We start from the raw sequence: 23,495 nt of genomic DNA, 5'->3' as shown, positions 1-23,495 counted from the left end.
TTCTTCTTTTTTCTCCTTCTCCTCCTAGCACTGTCTGTCTTATCATTCCCCTCCTTCTAATGTACTGTCTCTCCTCCTAACATTTCGTATCATGTACCTGTCACTCCTTTCATTTTTCTTCTTTTTTTTGGTGCGTTTTATGTCCCCATGACGTCGAGACCTCAGGTCGGCTGAGGGCAAAAACCCTCACCATCACTATGCTCCCACTATGCAATTTTTTGTCTTTGCCTGTGAGCTGTGATCATTGTAAAAAAAAATAAAAATAAATGTCTTGTCGGTGCTAAAATTTATTTTGGTGTTTGTCAAATTCCTCAAATTGCCAGGGTTTACAAGAGCAATGTACCTAATTTTGTATGATTTATGTAAATTTGTCTGAATTACTAAATCTCTGTGGTAAACCGCATGAAACGACGCCATGTCATTAGTTGGTGTGCGTGATGACACCGTGACGTATTTTTGGGTTATGGTGTGGGGAGCTACAACTCACCATGGGGAGTAGAGCAGCCAGAAGGCTTTGAAGAAACGCCGTCGATCCTCGTTGTTCTTTACGGAGAACGCTACAGCGTAGCAGAACCAGGCGTAGATCTGGACAACACACATGCATGTACACGCAGGCATGCACACACACACACACACACACACACACACACACACACACACACACACACACACACACACACGCACGCACGCACAGACACACACACATATACACACACACACACGCATCGCGCGCGCGCGCAAACAAATTCTCCCTGAACTCATTCCTCTTTAGTAACTGCATTGCACTTTGCCTTTTAGTTTTAGATCCTTTGTTATCAGGTATGTTTATCTGTTTTGTCAAACATCTATTCATCCCTGCAATGCTACCTCCACCACTACAGTATCAGTATCACTACAGTGTCACATGCTGAACTTTGATCAGTGACTTAAAAGATTGTAATATTGAAAAATGTGGGCACAAGTTATGCTATCGAGTCCAGCAACTAATCCAGATTTCAAACAGTCAGACGTGCACAACCTAGCACAAAACTCAGCTGGTTTAGTTGATGGACTTGATTGCAGAACTTGTGCACACATTTTTCCATGTTACATTTTTTTCTTGGCTCACCATTTGAGTTTTTGAATTAAAAGATATAGATGCGAGTACATGTACACAGGGCGAACAAGATACTATTTGACTTACAATGAAGAAGACGCCGACCAATCCATAGCCTGGTGGGGAGGCATACACGTACAAGACTTCACTCTTCGTATCAGACTGTACAAGAAAACGCACACAGCACAAAGCACACAATACAGTACCCAATTCCACACAGGGCAAGAACATAACAGTGCGTACCACCCCAACCCCCATCCCCCCCCCCCCCCACACGCACACACACATGCTCCCATTCGCGCTCCGGAAATGCGACAGACAGGATTATTACGCGTGAGAGTAGCCCAAGCCGCTAGCACACTGACCTGGCATTTGGTCCGCTCGCATGCTGGCAAAACAATGCCACTCACATCAACGGCGGTGCTCAATGAAATACGATGTCATCTACTAAACCTTCAATGCCATGAGACACCGCTCTCCGTGCTATGGCGAGGGACGAGGGCACAATACCTTACTTTGTTAATGTTTGGTCATACTTACAGCGGCATACCACGTGTACATAATCAACGCCACAATACAGTAGACGAAGAAGGTAATGGCGATGCGATACGCACTCTTGTCCGTAAGTCGTGCACTGTATACACACATGTAGGTGGAAGAGAACGGATGGTACGTACACCACCGCGTGTCCACACACATGCACACGCGCACAGATGCACGCACACACGCGCGCGCATGCACACACACACACACACACACACATGCGCGCGTGCACGCACGCACACACACACACACACATACACACACACGTACATACACAAACACACACACACACACACACACACACACACACATACACACACACGCACATACACATACACAAACACACATGCATATAATACATAAAGACATGGCCATACACACACGTACTCACAATGTTAGGGTTCTGGGCACTTTGGCATTTTTCGGGCGAAAAAGTGGTCCAGCCTGGCCGGACCGGCTGCTATGCCCCTGTTAACTGTTTGGAGGCAAGACCAACATTCACTGCTCACCACCCTTCCTGGGGTTACATGCATGTACATTGTAGCTCACCGAGAGAATTGTCGTCATGACTATCACAAATTCAAGAAGGGTTCAGTAGAAAAAAGGTTATCACAGCTCCAGAGCCCTGGACCACGTGGTGCATGAGGTGGGGAGAGGGATCTGCAGCTGGGGTGGAAGGGGGAAATCTACACCTGAACTGGGGAGGGGTATCTGCAACTGGGGGAGGGGGTCTACAGCTGGGGTGGAAGGGGGGGGCTAGACCTGAGGTGAGAGAGAGAGGCGGAGGGGGGGGGGGGGGGGGAGGGGGAGGGGGAGGGGGAGGGGATCCGCACCTGAAGTGGGGGAGGAGATCTGTACCTGCACCTGCTAACGGTATTCCCCTTCATGGGGTCAAAGTAAAACTACTTCCAGCCATATCAACTAACCGTGTAACAGTCCATCCCTTAGCCAGTAGCACCAGCAAGAACAGGAAGCATGAGAAGCCAACAAAGCGGAAGAACTCCCCTGAAAAACATCACCAAGGCCAGTCGAAAAGAGAATCATCAAGCAAAACCGGGTACACTCATTCCTAAGTGTCAGGGAATGGGCAGAGATAACACAAATTTGTACATGCTAGAACGGAATGAACAGCGACTAACAATATGAACACACATGAGCAGAATGAAGGGAAACCACTACACTCCACACAAGCAAAATTCCTCTAAATTCGGACACCCCCAAATCCGGGCACATGCATCTACCGATCACCTTTCTGACTGATCTCTTATTAAGCTAAAAGTCACAATAATTGGCTTTTCCAAGAATAGCGGCCCCAAACACCATTGACTGGCCCTCGAAAAATGTTTACTTGCACCAAGAGTACATAACCCCCCCCCCCCCCCAGAGTGTGCAAGCTGGCATTCCTTGCATGGCGCTGCCGTTACGGCCAAGCAAGTCCTGAGCTTCAGGTTCTCTTGCTGCCAGCTTGTGGCCGGTCCACGCGCCTGGACTCCAGCATGGGTCTCTGCCTGCCACCCGCCCGCCCGCAGCAACTCTGGAAAGGGGACATTCGCCTTCCAGGGTGCGCTATGCTGGAACAACCTGCCTAGCAGTATTCGCTCCATCTCTGTTCCTCGTCAGTTCCGTGCTGCAGCAGTCCCGTTTCTTCTATGAACTGAGAACACTGCAAAGCAATTGTATGCGTGGCTGTCAATGTACATATGTGTGTGTGTGTGTGTGTTTGTGTGTGTGTGTGTGGGGGGGGGTATGTGTCTGAGTATGTGTTTATTGGTGTGTAGGTGTGGGTATGTACATGTATGTGTGTGTGTGTGTGTGTGCGTGTGGGTGTGTGGATGTGTGGATGTGTGGATGTGTGGGTGTGTGGATGTGCAATGCTTCGATTTCTTTCTCTTCTCTTCTCTTCTCTCTTCCTTTCGGGGTCTCCCGCTTCTGGGCCGGCATGGCCCATGCTTCATGCGTGCTTGTTCCTGGTGTTGTTATGTCTACTGTGTCCTGCCGCTACTTCGGCTTTGGCCGTGACCACGATGTGTCTCCCCATTTTCTCATTCAGCCTTTCCTTTCTCTTTTTGCTAAAAGATTTCTTCTCGCCGTGACCACGATTTTCTTCTTTTTCTCCTTTATTCTTTTTTTTCCTTCTTTTCTCTTCTTCCTTTGCTGAGAGCCTTCTGCTCCCATATTTTCTTTTCATCTGTGTCCCCATTCCTGGGTTACTTGGACTTCATTCGCTTCCTTGTTATTGGACATGTTCAGTCCGTTCGGTTTGCGAATTCAAATAAACACAACCCAACCAACGCCTGATCCAGCTGTGCATAGCATAGGGTCTTGGTTGAGCGTAATCGGATCTTTGCGTAATCATACCGTACACATTTGAGGAGAACCCGGGGAGTCGCGGGGACTCTCCGATCAAAAATTACAGTGCCCCGCCTCGAGACCGGCCTTGCGCTTGTGTGGAGTGTACGCATGACATCAGAAAATCCGACTATGCCAGACCCAGAGCCTATGCGGAGCTGGATCAATCGTTGCACACTTTGGGTGATTATGTACTCTTGCTTGCTTGCATGCAGTAAGTATGATTGCATATTCTGAGTTACATGCTAGTCCTAGTCAGAGGCAGTGCTCGGTCCCAACCTGCCCGGATTAGGGGATTTCCCTGAAACTTCAACCCAATCACCGCTAAAGACGTAACGGCAACCCACCTGCAGAGTCGAGTCCAGGAAAGCCGACACCGTCATTGGCAAACATAGCATAGTGGATAGTGGAGAACATCACAGCTATAACTGCAGAACACAAAACAAAGACAGCACATCACATCCATGACTGCAGAACACAGAACAAAGACATCAGGAAGAGCACCAAAGTGGCCAGCAATAAACATCATCGGTACATCGATGTCTCACACAATGCATCGCAAGACAACTACAAGGCATTTTCTAGAGTACAAGCCACATTGGAGTATAAACGACACCCAGATATTTAGTCACAAAATACAGACATCTACCCCATTTTACCCAAGTTCCCTATTTTTTTACAGAGGAGGACCCCAGACCCCCACCTACTCATGCGGCCGCACCAATGTCGAACACCTTCCGACACCCCTGCACTATGACATGCACCCGGCATAGCTTACATGAACACAGTACAGAGCAGATGTAGAGGTGGTAGGATGGATGCAGGATCCGACGCATCTTCAGCACCCCTGCAGAAAACAACAGAACAAAGTGTACACACAATAAGAGGATGAAAAAAGTGTTTTTACTCCGAGTTTCACCCACTAAGCATGCTTTTCGGTGCCTTTTAAGCCTTCGGTATTGAGCACTCTATTGAACAAAGCGTATATACATGAACACAGATAAATGTGCATATATGCACACACTCCCAGCCACTTTTTTGATGGACCACACAATCCCAACTCGGTGCAGGAGTGTAGAGGGAAAACAGGAGAAAGGAGAGACAGCACAGGCAAGTATGCACAGTTAGTGAGATGGGCCGCAGGTGGCAGCTGTGTGGGCGAGGAATGATACTCCATCTACTTGGCTGTTACATCAGCTCTTCATCTACCACCACAGACGTTACTGGAACTTCTGGCATGTGAATGACCACGCCTAGTGTCGTAATATTCACATTGCTTGATGCAAGTGTGTGAGCTGGCAACAGTCACCAATAGTCGTAGCAAGAGCTGTGAACACACTTCCATAACAAGCAAGACACACAGGCTTTCTTGTTAACCCTGCCCGAGACTCTCCTGGAACAGTTTCATCATGGAGTATAAAAACTAAGAGTTCGCACATCCTCACTACCACCAGCTACACATTCGTGTTTAGAACCACAACCAGCCTAGGAATGCTTGCTTGTGACCAGGTTGACTACATGCATCGAAACACGACACGTATACTTACTTGCGACCATTAAGCACTGGGCAGCAATGACAGTGTACAGCGCCAGGAAGGCTATGTCAGTTTGCAGAATCGCTAGGTACAGATGATGTGCAACACAGAAGAGAGAAACAGCAAAGTGAACGTGGGCACAAACTTAACTAAGTATTACACACCTACATATTATGTACAGTACGGTCCAGAGAAATACAACCTCATGAATAGAGTAGTGCCGCGTTAGAGTTCACAGACCAGTGTGTGTAGTGTTAGGACTGCGTAGCGCCCGGCAACGCTATCCTATTCATGAGGTTAGATTTCATTGTCCAGCACAGAACACGCCTATTCATAATGTAAGAAAAGAGTAGAGGGGAAGACAGGACCGTCGGAAGCCGTTCTCGATTGGTCCGACCAAACCACAGTCCTCCATTCTTCCAGACGGTTACGTATAACATTCTTGACAGTAAACATGTGATGGTGGACAAACTGTTTGGCCACCATCACATGGCCTGACCAACCAGACCGGTTCAGCCGCCCCTGGAAGAGAGAAGGGGTGGGGTGGGGGATGGATGGATGATAGCTGATCATAGTATACGAGGTACTGACAAAGGGGCTCATCTTCCGAGCAGAAAAAGGGCTGCAAAGGTACCCTTGTACATACATCTTCAACACGTCTTCTTTGTTTACACATGGTCTATCAAACCCTAGACTTCACAGCTCACAACCCCAGGCACGTACACCCAGGGCCCCGAAACACACACACACACACACACACACACACACACACACACACACACCAGCCAGCTTACTGAATTCGTCCGCGGAAAACTCCAAGGTGAATATTCCAGGAGAGTTGTGCATGGTTAAATTGTGCCTGGTTAGCGACAGTGTCTGTAGGCCATACACACACACATGCAAACACGAAAGCCCATAAGTAACTAAAATGAGCTTTGAAATCAGCCTTGTCATCATTCGTCGCTCCATCCTCTTCCTCTTGCTAAGAGATTTCCAGGAAGGCCGAGATTTTGAAGATTCATTGAGTAGAACTGAAGTTATGATACAAAGAACATCAAAATAGTTGATATACATAACTCACAGACATTCGTCACGGCTCCCAAAGGGTTAGTAGAATACTTTTCTATAGAGTTTCATGGCGTGAGCGGCAAAAGAAACTGTAGGACAACGGATATCGACTAAAGAAGCGTGTAGGAGAAAGAAGATAAGCTAAGGATAACTTACGTTCCTGTCGCAATTAGAGAGGACGATGAACCACCACTCGTGCCATGAAGTCCGGAACGTCGTAGTGCCTGGTACAGGTGGAGACAGATAGAGACAGAATAAGAGCGTAGCCAATATTTTACTTCCAAAGAATAAACATCCAAACCATTGTCCCTGTTCACTGGTTGAGGGAATGGAAAAGGGAAAAGTCTGAAGAAAAAATCGACTGTAACCACCAGGACTCGAACCAGGAACCTTCGCTTGAGGCCAGCAATGCTCTAGCCACTGAGCTATAGTGTAGCTGTCATCTAAGCAGAGACCGTTCGCTATGTTCAACAAACAATGTCCCCTGTGACAGTCGTTTGCCTCGCAGCATCTTCACACAGTCCCAGCAAACTTGGCTTCATAGGACTGTGGGGTACCGTATAAATTCTGGAAATTCAGCCAGAGATCCGCCCTGCTCGTCTAGGTCGCATTATCTGACTGCATATTATCTCGTTACCTTGATGGACTGTTAGTCATAACTAGTAACTTAACGGGTTATTTTCTCTTCAAAGGACTGTCACCATTAGGACTCGAACCAGGCACCTTCGCGTGAGGCCAGTAGTATGACTGTTTCTCTTTGTCTTTTGATTTGAGCTGTTTTGCTATTTGCTCAGATGTCTTCCATTTTACGACTTCAGGATGCCTTCTCACGATCATTGCTGAGTTCCTCACTATCAGAAGGGAAAGGATGAAGGAAAAAAGTACTGTCAGTCAACAAATATTCGGCGCATAATTTTATTAAGAGCAACAGCAGTGAAATTTATAAGTGTGAATTTTAACAATCAAAGCGAGAAATGAACAAAGGAGAAAGGAAGGAAACACAACGTGATAACACATAACAGCAGTACATTACACCTAGAACATTAACGGCCAAGCTTGGCCGCACTAAACACGACACGTTACTTGAACAATTTCAACCCAATTATACTATCTTTCTGTACACACAAATTAGGCTTATACAGATGCTGATAGATAGCTTCCAACACTTTGAACTGTAGTCCATAACCATGACGACCACGGCACAATACAGTGAACGAAGAGTCGGAATACGAATTGCAACAATCAGGACTAGCTAGCAGACGATTGTACACTGAAGACTTGCTACCACGAAACCTACGCACAACACTAACACTCTCACCGGCACTCTCACCATCACTGCTCTGTTCACTGTATTGTGCCGTGGTCGTCATGGTTATGGACTACAGTTCAAAGTGTTGTAAGCTATCTATCAGCGTCTGTATAAGCCTAATTTGTGTGTACAGAAAGATAGTATAATTGGGTTGAACTTGTTCAAGTAACGTGTCGTGTTTAGTGCGGCCAAGCTTGGCCGTTAATGTTCTAGGTGTAATGTACTGCTGTTATGTGTTATCACGTTGTGTTTCCTTCCTTTCTCCTTTGTTCATTTCTCGCTTTGATTGTTAAAATTCGCATAATTAAATTTTCAACTATTTTCGGCCTGATCATATTTGGCCGAAATTTTGTTTTGCAAGGTTCAGTGTGACAGTGTACAGGCATCAGCAGTACAAGCTGAAATTTCGTTGCAGCCGAAATGCGTTTTAGCCCTGGGAGGCCGAACTTTGAATGGGCCGAACATGTGTCGTCTTACAGTCAGTCATTCCCCTCTTTTCGTCGTGTGGCCCCAGCGAAGCAAGTGGGTCAAGGCTATACTGCGCGAGCAAGGACCTAGATTTACGGTCGCTCCGAATACTCGCGTTTGCAGCGATCATTTCGGTCCCGAATTGCATACCTGCCAAGTGCAGGCAGTGCTTTACCAGGATCGTCAATGTAAAATCCTGGGATTTGCTCATTTTTTTTCGGGATGTCAATTTTTCCATAAGTCATTCATTTTCAACTTTTCATGATGTAAATGACCCATTTTTACGCAAGTTATACAATCACATGTACACGTACTGTAGTGGGCATGGAAATCCAGTCGAATGACTGGGGCCGGTGCCCTCAGCGCGTATAGGACGTTGCATGCAGTGCACATGTTGATCCGATGCGACCAATGCGCATGTGTGTGTGTACCGCTAAATTACCCACGGCTGCATGGCCAACGCTCTGGGGCCGCTAGACATGCGACCGGATTTCCATGTCCACGACAGTACTATAAGCCGCTCAGAGACAAAAACTTCAGTATCGCCACCAGGAAAATAAAACAATGCGTATCCATTCCTTTTCAGTGTTGTGGCCGCCTGTGTGGAATCGTCAAAACTGCAGTTCACCTCATTTTTTCAACTCCTCGGGATATTTGAGAAGAATTTCGGGATTTTGGGAGGTCATCCAAAAATAAATCAGGATACTTGGCAGGCATGGAATCGCTTTACCCAGCTCTGCTAGGGAAGGATGAGTCCAAGAAACGCCTAAAACCAAACAGCTGTCTGACCAGGTTTTCCTTTCGCAAGAGGGTGGAGTTTGGACGTCCAGCTCCCGAGGCTCGCAAAGCAGTATTTGGTGACAGGCAACGGCAGTTTGAGTTGGAAAGGAACCTAGCCTGGTGTAGTTTGGTCCTATAGCGGAAGTGCAGCATCTGCATCACAAGCTGGCAGCAAGTAGAGCTCCAGTGCACCGAGTCTCGAGGAGCAGTTGGAAGATGTGAGGACTCGGGTGAAGAAAGCCAAAAAACAGCTGCTTTAGTACGACAATATAAAGGAAGATTTAGAGCAGCTCCAGTTTCTGACTGGTTCATCTTCAGATGTCTGGAACGCTCTGTCGGACATTCTTGAGCCTAGCCCAGAGCACGTACTGAGCACCAGATCTGTGAAGACAGAAGCAGACGGATAGCGGATAAGAGTTGGAGGTGGCCGTAAATGGCCAATGAGAATGGAGGATCAGCTGCTGTTGACTTAGATGCGTCTACGCCTGGGCCAAATGAAACAGGAGCTCGTTTGTATTTGGCACAAGTAGATCATCTGTTTTACAGTATAATAGAACTTGTTTTTCATTGCTAGCCTAATCTTCATACTGCTCTCTCCAGGTTCCTTTAGTACTCCTTTTGTTTTGTTTTGTTTTCTCTTTTTTTCTCCTTCTTTTTCTCAGTTTTCCCCACCATGGCTGGTTAAAATGGCCCGCATCACATGCTTATTGGCACTATGTCATCGTGATTGTGGAATAATGATAAAAATAATATAATAACTACCTGGGTTTTTTTTATTGTACCTTCTTTGTCTCGGTATGATCCCCATCTGGCCGAGCTGGCCTGATGCTCGGCCATCAATGCCAAGTGTCTTCAAGTCCACGTACCCGAAGACATTCTGGATTGTGGATGCAACTGAAGTCCGCTGCCAACCGCAGCCATCCCTCTCCACTCAGTCACAGTCTTACAGCAGCTACAAGTCGCACGCTACATAGAAGGATCCGGAAGGGATCACTCCGAATGGACCCTTCACGTTTCAGAGTGAGCCATATCCTGGTGCCTTATCGGATATCCAGCTCCGGATCGAGTGCGGGCATCCTTTCGCGTGGTGCACCGCCGTTCTATTCTTTTAAAAGACCTCCTCACTCGGAAGAAGCCACCAGCTCCACCACACAGGGAGCTAGATGGTGTGGAAACTGTTATGTTCCCTGTACTGTCACACTTGCGGAGCGCAGTATGTTGGCGAAACGGGAAGAAGGCTTAAAAAGAGGATAGAGGGACATCAATGTGACGTCAGCATACAACAAATGGACAACGGTGTCGCCAAGCACGTTTTCGACACTGCACATGCATCGATTGGTCAAGACCGGTCGTCCGTCGCCGTGTTCAACAACTCTCCCTACGAAAATATACGGAAGCATACCTCATCAAAGAGCGACAACCGTCCATAAACATCGACGCCGGCATTTCCTACATTTACGAGTGGTTGTAATCCCTGGGGTGCCGTGCAACAGGATAAGAAGATTTCTGCTGACGTGGATTTACAGCCGAGTCAGCCGAAACATCCAGGAGCGATCGCAGAGTGCACGGCTGACATTAGCAGAAGTCTATAACCCCCTCTAGAATAGAGAGGGTCGGAACCGGGTCCAGGACCCATGCGCCGGGTTCAGATGGTCTCAACAGACCGCGGCTCTACCAACCGTGGATGGTTGTAGAAAGGTCACTGTTTCCAAACACGGTGTCCTCCACCTTGTTACATGCTGCTGTCAAACTATGAACACATTACGTAAGCAAACACAATGTTCTCTAATACCATTATCATGATACATGTATACAAAACCCTACCAAAGGTCAAAGGCGCAGCCTCCACGCATTCTTACATAACCCCCCCCCCCCCTGCACCCGACAACGCCAGTTACAATGCTGTAACAAAACCAGGGTCTCTGCTATTTGATAATTTATTACCTGCACACTGGATATGCAGTATGCCGTCGAGCATCACTTCGCGGCAACCAGCGTATAGATGTGGCGACAGAGATATGTAGTTATTCCTGGCCACTGCGACATTCTCACGGGACTCACAGCTATCCTGTACGCGTAAACATCCGTAAACATACGTACAAGTACACACAAACACACAAACACACAAACACACAAACACATATACACATAATATAGGCACGTACACACGTAACACACACACCATACATGTGCACGGCACATGCTGAGAAAGCTCAAATAAAGAAGAGAGAGAGAGAGAGAGAGAGAGAGAGAGAGAGAGAGAGAGAGAGAGAGAGAGAGAGAGAGAGAGAGAGAGAGAGAGAGAGAGAGAGAGAGAGAGAGAGAGAGAGAGAGAGAGAGAGAGAGAGAGAGAGAGAGAGAGAGAGAGACAGACAGACAGAGAATGAGAGAGAGACAAGGAGAGGAGAGAGAGGCGCCCACACAGAGACAGAGATAGGTTGAAATAGAAAGAGAGGAAGAGACCTACACACCTACAGAGATATGACAAGAAGACAACGAGACGAAGAGCCAGACCAACGGATGGCCGTACAAAATGATCACGACACACGTACCCCATTTCCCTTCCTGACTTTGGACCATTGGTCAGGTGTGTTGTAGTAGAAAAGTAGTTTGGGACAGCATTCACTCTGCACAGGGATAATACCACATAAAGACAAAAACAAGAAAACAGCATCCACGTCTATGAAAAAAGTAGAAAATTTCTGGATACAGTGACAGAAAAGGAGTCGTGACTACGTTGATGCGTGTATTCTTTCTCTGTACAGTAAAACCCGTGACTAAAGACCACCCCTTGGGGCCAGAGAAAGCGGTCTTTAGTGGCAGGTGGTCTTTAGTTAGAGGTTTGTACCGCACAACCATAATGTGAATATGAGACCGTCCATGCCTGGCAAAGTGGTCTGTAGTACCATGCTGGTCGCTAGTCACGGTGGTCTTTAGTCACAGATTTCTCTGTACTTGGATAAATGACATTGTATTGCCATAGAACTACAGTTCAAGATATTGTGTGGTTCAGTTGTGTTCCGATGATACATCTGCATGATAGCTTATGCACAAAAAATGACAAGTAATGTCAGAAAGGGATCCTACTGGAAAGACTGGAGAATACAGTCACACGAATTGGTACACCAATTGCTAGCAGGCATTGGAGTGAGAAGTCACTTTTCCTCTAGATGACTGGTCCGCGAATCTTTCCTTCCACCCATCAAGATATAGAGGTTATGCGATTACATCATCAGGCGAGATGCATTACATCATTAGGCGAGATGCTTTGGCGAAGTTGCGGACTTGCTGCACACCGCTGCACGTGCACTAGCGACTCACGCTGTATACCAATTCGAAAAAACTGCTGACTCATGCTTGTATACGTGTCCATTTGAAAAGCTCGATGTTGAGAAATCATTCGCATAAGCTCTAAATCCAGTTACAGTGAATCCACGGTCTCTCAGCGACCTCTTCTTTCCTGGTGTCTGAGGTGCTTTCAGAGGTATCGCCAATCACCCCGCTTCCATTCCAGCAAAGGTAGAGACAAAATTATCATACAGTAGAATGCCGATCATCCGAACGATCAATCATCCGCAATCCCGGTTTGCATTGAGTTGAACAGGCCGTGGGTGCGGGCGAGGGGTGCGAATAATCGACACTCTACTGTACTTGCGACAAACTTCTCGGGAGTGTGTGACCAAGTCGTGGCAACTGGTTGAGTCTCAGTTTCGATTGCATTAACACACATATGCACGCACATACACACACACACACACACACACACACACACACACACACACACACACACACACACACACACACACACATACACACACACACACACAGCGTCCTCTCCAAGGTAAGCATGACACTTACCGTTGGGAATGTCACGTTGATAGCAAGGAGACCACCAGGCTCAAAGCAGAAGCGGGTCAGGAACAGAAAGTTCTGTGCAGTTAATCATTCCACCATACAGCATACAACATAGAGACACAAGCTCCGACCCGGGTTGGAGTACAGTCAGACCTCGCATAACCGCACACATCCGTTTTCCACAAAAGTATCCGGACAGGCGAGGGAACCGGATAATCGAACACACATACTGTATGTATGCATGGCATATGCTATACATCGGTAGCCAACGATTTTCTTCCGTATGGAGAGGGATCCGGATAAAAGAGGACCGGATAAGCGAGGTCTGACTGTATAACCCTTTGTTGCGTACAGGTCTACCTGCGTTAGGTTAGTACAACACCGGTTTCAAGACAAACCTCATTAGTAGATAACGATCAAAATCCCCTGCAGGCGCGTAGCAATGCTGTTGGAGGTGGTCCTGGGGGGGGGGGGGGGGTCTGGGGTGTCCCCGTGAAAAATTTGAAATTGGGGTGCAAATTCCCGCTTTCTGGGCACTTTGGACACTGGGTTAAAAAAGAGTGGTCCGGCCAGACCGGCTGCTACGCTGCTGACCTGAAGCCTGAAACGCGTACATTCAAGTCCGGATAGTACATAATACTCATTACAAGACCTACAATTTGATGAATGACAATTTGTTCAGTCAATACAGGAATCCGCTTGGCAAAGAGTCCGGCAAACACAGGTTTTACTGCAACAGTTGGAGTCATGCTGCTATTGGTTCGCTGTAAAGCGCATTTTTCGGGGAATTAGGACTAAAACCGGAAGACCATTTTTTTAATTTGTTGCCACCATTCCCACTCCAGAACAATGCTCAGTTCCATTCGACGCCAACGTGCACACAAACACAGCACGAGAGTTCTCCCTTGTCAGCAGCGGAGGAAGAAACACCTTGCACCCACCGTGTCCTTGAAGTAGCGCTCATTGCTGATCTCGTGCTTTGCTGCACACTGGTACAAGGAGATGGTGAGAACCGAAGCAAGAAGAAACACCTTCCCAGCGAGGGATACCATTCTTCAGCCAGACACTGCTGTTGCATGGATAGTGGATTGAAAGAGAAAAGAGGGAGAAATGCAGAACTATTGAACAAGAAAGAGAGAGAGAGAGAGAGAGAGAGAGAGAGAGAGAGAGAGTTGGCAGAGTGTGAATGTAGGTGCATGTACTAGTAGTCCACTACAGTATTGTTAGATTGACAGCATGAAACAAGGTGGAGGACACTGTGTTCGAAAACAGTGACCTTACTACAACCTTCCGCGGTTGGCAGAGCCCCTGTCCCTGCGGACCATTTGAACCAGGTTGTAGTAAGGTCACTGTTTCCGAACACAGCGTCCTCCACCTTGTTTCATGCTGTCAATCTAACAATATGCGTGAACTATAACAAGGTTTATCCAATACTACTTTTGAACTAGTATTGGGTTATAATTATAGTACTTACATGTACCCCCCCCCCCCCCCCCGTGCGGTTATGCACGCAAGTTCGTGCTAGTTGCTGAAACACGTGTCTGTCCAGCTCACTCTTCGAGTACTCAAGCAAGCCGTAGATGCTCCGGGGGGGGGGGGGGGCGTTTCTGGTGCAGTTTGCTCTTTGCCTGACACTAACTTGTGACTACGTACAGGTAAGAGTCGTAGGCACCCTTCTCTTCTCTTTCTCTTTTGTTCCTTACTAGCTATCAATAGTCTTGATGCCTCTCCATTCAGTGGTGGTTTCATGGATGACAAGCCAGTATCGCAACTATTGCTTCTAAAATCTCTGAAGCACGGACAGCGACGCCTGCTATGCGAAGGCAGCTGATGTGGGCTTGTTTGATCAACGGCGTTTTCTTCTAGCCATGTCCTTTTTATTTTCTAAACATTTGTGGAAAACAGCTCAGAACGCTCTTCGTTGGATTGAGAGTGAGCTGGGTTTCTTTCCGCGGAGGAATAGCTATCCATAGCAAGACAATATCGAGACCAGTTCCTGGCTATGTCTCTTAAGGGCCGGAGGAACAAAGGCCGCTTTACTCCTCGAAAAAATCCCAACATCAAACAAGAAGACCTGGCAGCACCCGAGCAAGCTGATGATACTCCTGATGCTGAGCAAGTGGTTTATGCGAGTCATGAGGATGATGTGGTGAGGGAACAACTGGCTGCTTGTATATATGATGTGAACCTGTTGCAATGATGTGACACGTAAATTACCAATGCAATTACAAACATTGCTGGGGATGCAGTCTGGCTGGCGTATGATTATGCAGACACATCTCGGGACTGTTTGCAGTGTGGGTCTATGGCAGACAATGCTGGCCGCCGCCAAGCTTGCCCCGGAAGACTATGGACTTGTTGTCGGCGAAGTTATGCCAGCCTTCATCATGGCAATACGCAGTACCCTGAACAAGCACGCAACCCGATGGCTTCAGGCGCCGCTAGTCCTGTGCCTGGGTGCAAGCACCCGACACAGTTCCACTTTCCGGCGGTCGTGGCTTTCATTAAGGGGTGAGAAGGACCGTCCCAAGCCCATTAATCGTGAAATATCCGCCGAACATGCCACACTGCTGTTTGATGCTGCCGAGGAAGATGGAGATGGTGATCCGGATGATGTCGTTGCTGCAGCTGTCGACATGGACCTGACCACCACAGTCCAGGTACTACTGGCTGGAGCTGACAGCTCAGCATGGCTTGATGAATTTATTATCTACGGAGTTCTTCGATCGTGCTTACAAGACCTGAAGAGTTGGAGAGACCGGTGGAATATGGGCCAGCGATGAATTTCTGCAAGCCATAGCGAAGGTCGCAAACTCCTCCGGGTGCTCTCCACCAAAGGCAAAGGAAGAGATCTTGTGGGGTTGGCTGTGCCAACACATTTTCTCCCTGCCTGTCCATAATGCACTTGCTGAAAGACAATTCAACCTTATTTTTATCAATTTATCTTTCTGGAGCGGAATCGGAGGAAAGCAAGCAGGCCTCGCATCCATTCGTAGAGAACGTGGTCCACGCTGGAGAGGCCCGTCATAAGCGGAGGAAGCTGTCCTCCTCAACCCAGCTGACAGAAGAAACGAAGGGGCAAATAGCTGAGCAGGTGAAGGCATACTGCAACACTATCACAGCCGACACCATTCGCGAGGCTCAGCATCAAATTTCCTCTAAACGGGAAGTTGCAACAAGAGCCGGTAGAACCCTGACCTCGCAGCTTGAGGTCACCACGACACGCTGAAAAAGCATAAGTCCAGACAAGGACATGATACCGTCATGGATCAGCTTCAAGAAGAAGGCCGTGTTTACAGCGTGAAATATTTGCTCGTGCGGAAGGGAGGCGTGAGCCCAGCGGGAAAGTGCTCCTTTGACAGCCCTCAGTCACCTAGTCCTTCACCTGCCGAAGCCCAAGCGGCAATGGCAGCAACAAGTCAGTCACCGACTGCCTCGCCCGATTCGGGCACCACCAGTGTCAGCGGCCCTGGACACCATCAAGATTAGACAGTTGAGCGGCTTGCAAAACAGAACTAAAGCGAACAAGAAGAAAGAATCCTGCAGACTGAATGAGTCTGGACGATCGATTGCTCGATCGACTACATTGTACTGAAGTAATTCGAATGCATGTGCATATGCGCAGGCCGGTGACGGACCAACTGTCCGTCTATTGATCATGTGCATGTCAGTTGTACTTTTCTTTGCCTTTCTGGGATCTTTCTCCTCAGCTTGATTTCTTTGGCTATTTCGGTGTTTGCCGTGCACATGGCGCAATAGTCCTGCTTCCTCAAAACGGTGCTCGGTAGGAGCCAATGAACCGATTTCGACACCCAGTGGCGTATTTTCTTGCTTTTAGAATTCCTTATCAAGGGACCGTCCCCAATCCCCCCCCCCCCCCCTGAATTATGGAAGGAAGTATATGAATAACAACAGATTTCAATGTTCGATCTCAGCCCAACCAAGGCCGAATCGAAAAATTCGAGACAGTACACCTCCAAAGACACACCTTCTGAGCACAAATCCGCAATGGCCAATGTCAAAAAAGCAACGAGATACAGCTAAGGAAAGCTCAGGATACGCCTCGAAATTGCAAAAAAACACAGGTAATTTTGCCATGCACTTTGCTTTGGGTACCCCTTGGGTACACCCTGACTGTAGACCCTTGAGAGATCAATGAGCCATGTCAGTCTTGATCTCTTTGCCCACTGATTCTGAGCAGGTCAGTCATGCAGTTCTTGCATGGGTGTCTGAAGCTATTGATTTTGGATTGGCTAGCTTCTGACCATGCATGAAGTACAGGGAGTGTGAAGAGTTTTAAATCAGGCAAAATCATGCTATTTGATTTGAGGGTGTTTGCCACCCCCATGCATGGTAAACATGTGTTACAAGTTACAACGCCCCCAGAAATTGCCAATGCGTGGGTGACACAGAGCAAAACATTATCAGTGATATGTTTTGCTCTGCACTGCAGTCACCATGATAGTAATTATTATGTTTTGCTCTGCAGTCACCCACACATTAAACATTTCTGGGGGCGCCTTAACAATAATAATTATTTTATCAGTCAGAGGAATGGTCATCTATTGTATTGTACTAAGTTTTAGCCCAGTGGGTGATATAGAGGCTAGAGCACTGTGTAGATGTCTACTGTGTATAAGGGGGGGGGGGGGGGGAGATCTAAGAGAAGCCTGAAAGATGATGGAGGAGAGGGGTAGTGAGTTGAAGATCTACCCACAATGCTACTCATCAACTACTACTCACAAAGAAGGCAGGCTGACTGAGTCACTCATAATATTTTTGCCACTGCCATGCTATGCAATCTCCAGGCGAATGTTAGAATTTTTTGCACCGAAGACCTGCATAGCATGAATGTTCTGCCCTCTTTGCTACGTTCCGTTTACGTATTCTTAGACTCCATGGTCTGGGGGGTACACAAGCCGTTCGTTTAGACTTAGAGACCACGAGCTGGCGTTGTTGGTTTGCTTCACCAGCACAGCATCCACCTTCTTATAGTCCGTGAGCCAAATCTCAGAATCGGCCGTTTTAGCATCGACCGTTGCACCCAGAGATGGACAAATCGTCCTTCAGCACACCGCTTCACGATGTTATCCTGAAGCGATTTCCACTTGTTGGACAGTTCGAAACTGATCCAGGGAGGTCACAGAAGACGCCAAACATCCAACTTTGCTCACTGACAGCAGCGGCCATTTTCGCCTTCTTCGCTTGATCTTTTTGCGCTTGTTCACGGATTCTCATTTTTTGAAGCCATGAGCAGATACCACGAGTGCACATAACGCGGAAACCAGTGCACAAAACTAGATTCGAATTTTTTTGCCGCTGAGAATTATGAATCGGGATGCAAACCAGGGAGTAGTACAATACTCCCTGATGCAAACAGCAGCAAAGTCACTACTGTTTGTAGTTACAATGCAATCGTTCAGAACTGACTTCCAAGAATGTCCTAAATATCTCTCGACATATTTGTTCACCACTTCCTAGGCCAATAGGCGTAGTAGACTGTAGTGAGTAACCTTCTGGAGCAAATGACGACTGCCCCGAGCATGACCTTCTTTTCATCCTGTTCAAGGTCAAATATTACTCAGTTTGCGTTGAAGAATAACAATTACATTCGTGAATGGCCGAACTGAGAAAAACCCTCATGATTTCTCTTGGATTTCGTATCCCAAGTTCCTCTACTTGGCTGGATAAATCGCCTCTTGACTTCATCATACTGGACTGGAACTTGTAGATAATAGCGAGCAATGAATTGGTGAGTGAAGTATATTTCAAAAGTAATAACCACTCGATTACTGAATAGTAGTGAATACGTAGAATACTCCAGTATTATAATGATATGAACACTGAAGCTAATGTGACATTACAGTAGTACAATAGGAAGTACGTCACCACTGTTGTAAATGCACGCGCTGATCCTATCCAACCTGACGGCCAATGCAAGAGGTTGGAATTGGCTATTGATTTCCTAACACACTCATACAGCACCAAAAGCTATCTGTCATTGCTCATTTTCAACTCAACATAACACAGTTGCAAATCACCAGGTGCACATCTTGGCACATAATGTGTGCTGTCGCAGTCCACCGCAGAACATAGTAACAGATAACTACCGATATAAGATGATGTCACACACATACATGCATGCGCGCACCCACACCCACACACGTGCGCACACACACACACACACACACACACACATGAAGCAGCTGAAGAATCCGACTATGCAGTCTCCCAGGCACGCGCACACACACGAACCAGCTGCCGAATCCAACTATACAGTCTCCCAGGCATGCACGCTCGCACACACACACACATGAACCAGCTGCCGAATCCACACAAACACGCGCGCGTGCGCACACACATGAACCAGCTGCCGAATCCGACTATGCAGTCTCCCAGGACCGCGCGCACAAACACGCTTATGCGCACGCGTGTGTGCGCGCACACACATGAACCAGCTGCCGAATCCGACTATGTCAGTCTGCTATGACTGCGAAACCAGCGAAGACATACGGTGCATTGGCTGCTGCCAGACTGGTCTGCTACAGGTTTGCGACGCTCTTGAGTACACTTGTGGCATGGCAGGCCGCTCTTCGAAAAGGAAATGTTACAAATACTATACTTAATCCGATCACGGGAGGCCGGCTGTGGTGGTGAAGCAATTCTGAATGCTGTGCGCCACTCTCCTCGCTGCTGTGGAGTGTCGAACCAATGTCCTTCAAGATGTAAGTGATGGATGTCTCTTCGGACAACATTACACCAATGCTGTCGGGTTTCACACACACACACACACACACGGCGCACACCTTGTCGACAATTGCGGCATCTAAAACCCACCAACGACCTGAAACACGGATCGCACTGGCCGCAGTGGCTGTGGCAACACCATGCCCCAACACCAGTAGTAGCCTGGGGTGGTGTCACCACCAAAGGAAAACGCCTAGCACGCACATGCACGCGCGCGCACACACACATGCACGCTCGCACACACATGCACGCTCGCACACACACATGCACGCGCGCGCGCGCGCACACACATGCACGCGCATGCACACGCACCCGCACACACACACATGCATGCGCCCACACACACAAACACGCACACACATGCACGCTCGCACACATGCACGCGCGCGCACACACACAAACACACGCACACCCAGAAATGTGCACACAAACACGTGCACACACACACATACACAGCTAATGGTATACAGTAGTATGTTGCCCGCAAATCAGCCAGGTGCTCTGGCTTGGACCTCCAGCAGCGCTGGTTTCGCCCTCACTACTTGTCGTCTTGCCCTCTCCAGTGCTGCCTGCAACAAAACATTCCCTTCCGGAAACTCTGGGTGGACCAGTTCTCCGTGTTGTGTTTACACCGTGCTCTGCTTTCATAATTACCGGTATGGCATTCGTTGTTCGTATCAACCACTAAGCTCCTGGTAGGTGGCCCCTTACTGGCCTTAGGATGTGGCTCTGGGTTCACTACTACATGCACATCACTGTCAGCAAGTATAGACAAAGCAAAATCAGAGGCACTGGTCTTCTCCAGGTTTGCAATTGCTATCACATGGGTGCAATTGGTGTAGCACTTTCCATGATACCAGCCACACCATTTACTCCTCCCTGAGCTCTTGTGCTGGCACAGAAAAGCCCAGATATGGTCGTCCTTCTCTCGAGCAGCGCTGACGATGCGACACCAACTTGTAGTCTCGATATTACTCACTGCAGGCTTCTCGTTTTTACTAAATTGGGCGCTGTGACACAGACACAAAATTCCAGCAATATTACTCCGCTGGGCTGTCATTTGCCACTTCGTTGCCGTCAGCTGCCTCATCCAGCACCTCGCTGCCACTAGAAACGTCTTCCTCTTCTTCCATTGTTGTCAAAATAACATCAATGTACACGAAAGGAATAAACTTCAATAAAGTGATCACAATATCCCCAATATCCCAAGTCGATATTGTCGTCAACGTCGTCATCTTCTAAAAATAAATTATTTTTCCTCACTCCACGCGAACTCGTGTTTTGCGCTTGCTCATACGACGCACACCTCACCACTCGCGTAAAAATATTTGTTCTCACGGTGGAATTTGGTCGAGAAAAGAAGCCCTCGCGAAGGTCTCTGGATCGGTTCTGGAACGTCCAACAAGCGAAAACGTATCCTTTGTGATGTCCTTGACCAACACTGTAAGCGGCGATTTGTCCATCCGAGAGTGCAACGGCACTTGTGATTTTGAGTTTTGGCTCGCGGACTATTACTACCCTACTCCTGGACCTGCGCCTGTATCTCCCTTGGCTGTATCTCCCCATTTCTCTCACGCGTAGATCTACAGCGATTCACACGCGTAGATCTACAGCGATTCACACGCTGCGCAGGGCATAGGATTTCACCTCGCGCAGCTCCAGGTCGGGTCTTCACTCTTCGGTTTATACAAAACAAAGTTTCGTTCTACAGCACTTTTATACACACTCGTAACGTTACAGGCAGTCACGTACAGGGTTCTGTTTTCAAGTTCTTTGGCACCGAAGGGAGAGCATTCAAGTAACTAGTTAGTTAGACCGAAAGGAAGGATGCAGATTCAATGCAACGTGTGACCAGGTGACCAGGTGACCAGGTGACGGTGTCTAGCGCAAACTATAGTCGCACCTAGCACAAGCAGCAACACGAATCCTTCCCCGAGTCCTGTTCTTTTCGACAGCCGCTAAGCTCAGAGCGTCTTCTTTCTCGACGAAAACAGTATCCGACTATCGCTACACAACACTATAATGCAGCCTTGGCCTTGGACTTACCTGAAATCGTTAGCCAGAGGGCTCAGCTCTTCCGCTCCACCGGCCGGCCACACCAAACCACGAACAAATCCAACGCTGTGAACGGGGACGAAAGCCGACTGGAGAGAACGAGCTCTTTATTTTATCGCCTGTCGGCCGTTGCATCTGCACTGCAGTGCAGCCCTAGGCCCTAGCCAGTCGCACACGAGTCGCCGGACGCCCACAGAGCGTGTTTGATACACTTGACTAGTTCGAGCTCCCTTCATTCAGATTCTCTTCTCCTCGAACTGTCCAAGAATTATGATTATTATTATTATTATTATTATTATTTTGATTTCATCGCTTGTCTTCTTTTACGGCAGCACTGCTTTTCGCAAGTCGTGATCATGGTACATGTAATCTAGCCGAAGCGCACTCATTTCGTTTTTCCCCACGCGCACGGTGTCATCTCCTCGCGATTCAAACCAGTTGCTGCAAGTGAAGTCCGACTTCTAGTGCCGCATTCACTGCAAAGCACAGTGACTGTAGCGATAGGGCTACGCAGGGCTCGAGCTGTCATAGCCATTGGGTTGGATTTCACATACTCTAACGACTTACACGCAGTAAGGGAGCATCTCATAAGTTCGCATTTATTTTGCAAACGTAACGCATTTCGAATAGACTTTACCCCCCTACCTCCCCCCTCTATTCGAAAGTCTTGTCGCACATTTTCTGTGTTTATCTACTGTACACGTCCATGCCCCATACTGCTTATGTACATGTACATGGATATGAATGTTTTGCTAGAGCGGTCGTGAATGGCATACAGTAGTGCATGTACCGCATTTACTGAGTACAAGTACAATCAATGACATGTACACGCGCATAAACATAGTTCCTCCACAACATTATTGTTACTGTACTGCTGTAAACGCTGGCCAGGTACACGGTTTGATCAGGCTGGTGTAACATTTGACACCTCTGAGTAGCCTGCATGCATGCAGTGCAAGGGTTAGCTGATCTGCAAACACAGGTAGCTAGTATAGTACTACTAGTAGATTTCCACCTAAACACACTCATGTGCTGCAGGGATCTAGCACGGTAGTAGATTGTACAGTTCCAGAAAATGTGCGAACAGTCATTTTTCTATTCGAAAAGGGCGCTACCCCCCTACCCCCGTTTCGAAATGCGTTACGTTTAGAAACAAAATGCGAACTTATGAGATGCTCCCTAATACGACTCCCTGATTATGTAGACTACCGCAAAGCCGTTTAGTTTGCCATCTCGTCACCCAACGACGTCGTTGCGTAGGCGCTAGGTCACAAGCACACAGACGTGACAGTCGCAGTTGCATGCAGTTTGCGGTCACATAATCGTCTACGACCTACATGTACATCGTCCTTGCATGCTATGCTGCAAGCCATGGCATGGCCCATCGGCCCGGCGCCAGTTGAAGTAGAACGGATTTTCGTGGGGAAGAGATCGTGACATTGACAATGTTGGCAGTGAGGGTTGAAGCCAGGGAGTAGAATAAACACTGCGTTTTACTAGGAAGGGTGTTTTTATTGACCGCATAAAAGAGGATGCAAAGAAAGAAAAGCACTCATGCATTGCACCCAGGAGGCAAAAATGAACTCAATCCCTAGCAAAGGCTCGATGAGGTATTTTACTACTCCCCGGTCGAAACAGACTGGTATTAAAATATCTGATACAGTCCTGTAGTCCTCTACAGGGTCTCAAG

General features: G+C 47.8%; 1 protein-coding gene across 2 annotated transcripts in view; it reads right to left on the bottom strand.

The window, feature by feature from the left end:
- Window positions 1-22,086, bottom strand: part of LOC135829679 (uncharacterized) — a 33,370-nt gene extending 11,284 nt beyond the window's left edge. Inside the window, exons 1-14 of one of the 2 annotated variants that reach the window (XM_065342065.1) lie at window positions 21,797-22,086; window positions 13,945-14,072; window positions 13,007-13,078; window positions 11,701-11,775; window positions 11,093-11,216; window positions 6,748-6,815; window positions 6,318-6,399; window positions 5,536-5,607; window positions 4,767-4,835; window positions 4,336-4,416; window positions 2,566-2,644; window positions 1,637-1,730; window positions 1,184-1,258; window positions 488-585 (exon numbers count right to left, since the gene is read on the bottom strand). In XM_065342065.1, coding sequence (XP_065198137.1) covers window positions 488-585; window positions 1,184-1,258; window positions 1,637-1,730; window positions 2,566-2,644; window positions 4,336-4,416; window positions 4,767-4,835; window positions 5,536-5,607; window positions 6,318-6,399; window positions 6,748-6,815; window positions 11,093-11,216; window positions 11,701-11,775; window positions 13,007-13,078; window positions 13,945-14,055 — 1,100 coding nt within the window. In that variant the 5' untranslated portion in view covers window positions 14,056-14,072; window positions 21,797-22,086. The remainder of the gene's footprint in view (window positions 1-487; window positions 586-1,183; window positions 1,259-1,636; window positions 1,731-2,565; window positions 2,645-4,335; window positions 4,417-4,766; window positions 4,836-5,535; window positions 5,608-6,317; window positions 6,400-6,747; window positions 6,816-11,092; window positions 11,217-11,700; window positions 11,776-13,006; window positions 13,079-13,944; window positions 14,073-21,796) is intronic. The other variant, XM_065342066.1, reaches the window with a different exon arrangement.
- Window positions 22,087-23,495: the final 1,409 nt, after the last annotated feature.

Source organism: Sycon ciliatum, chromosome 13 (assembly GCF_964019385.1).
Source record: "Sycon ciliatum chromosome 13, ocSycCili1.1, whole genome shotgun sequence".
NCBI lineage: Eukaryota > Metazoa > Porifera > Calcarea > Leucosolenida > Sycettidae > Sycon > Sycon ciliatum.
This window is presented reverse-complemented; position numbering and strand designations above follow the sequence as displayed.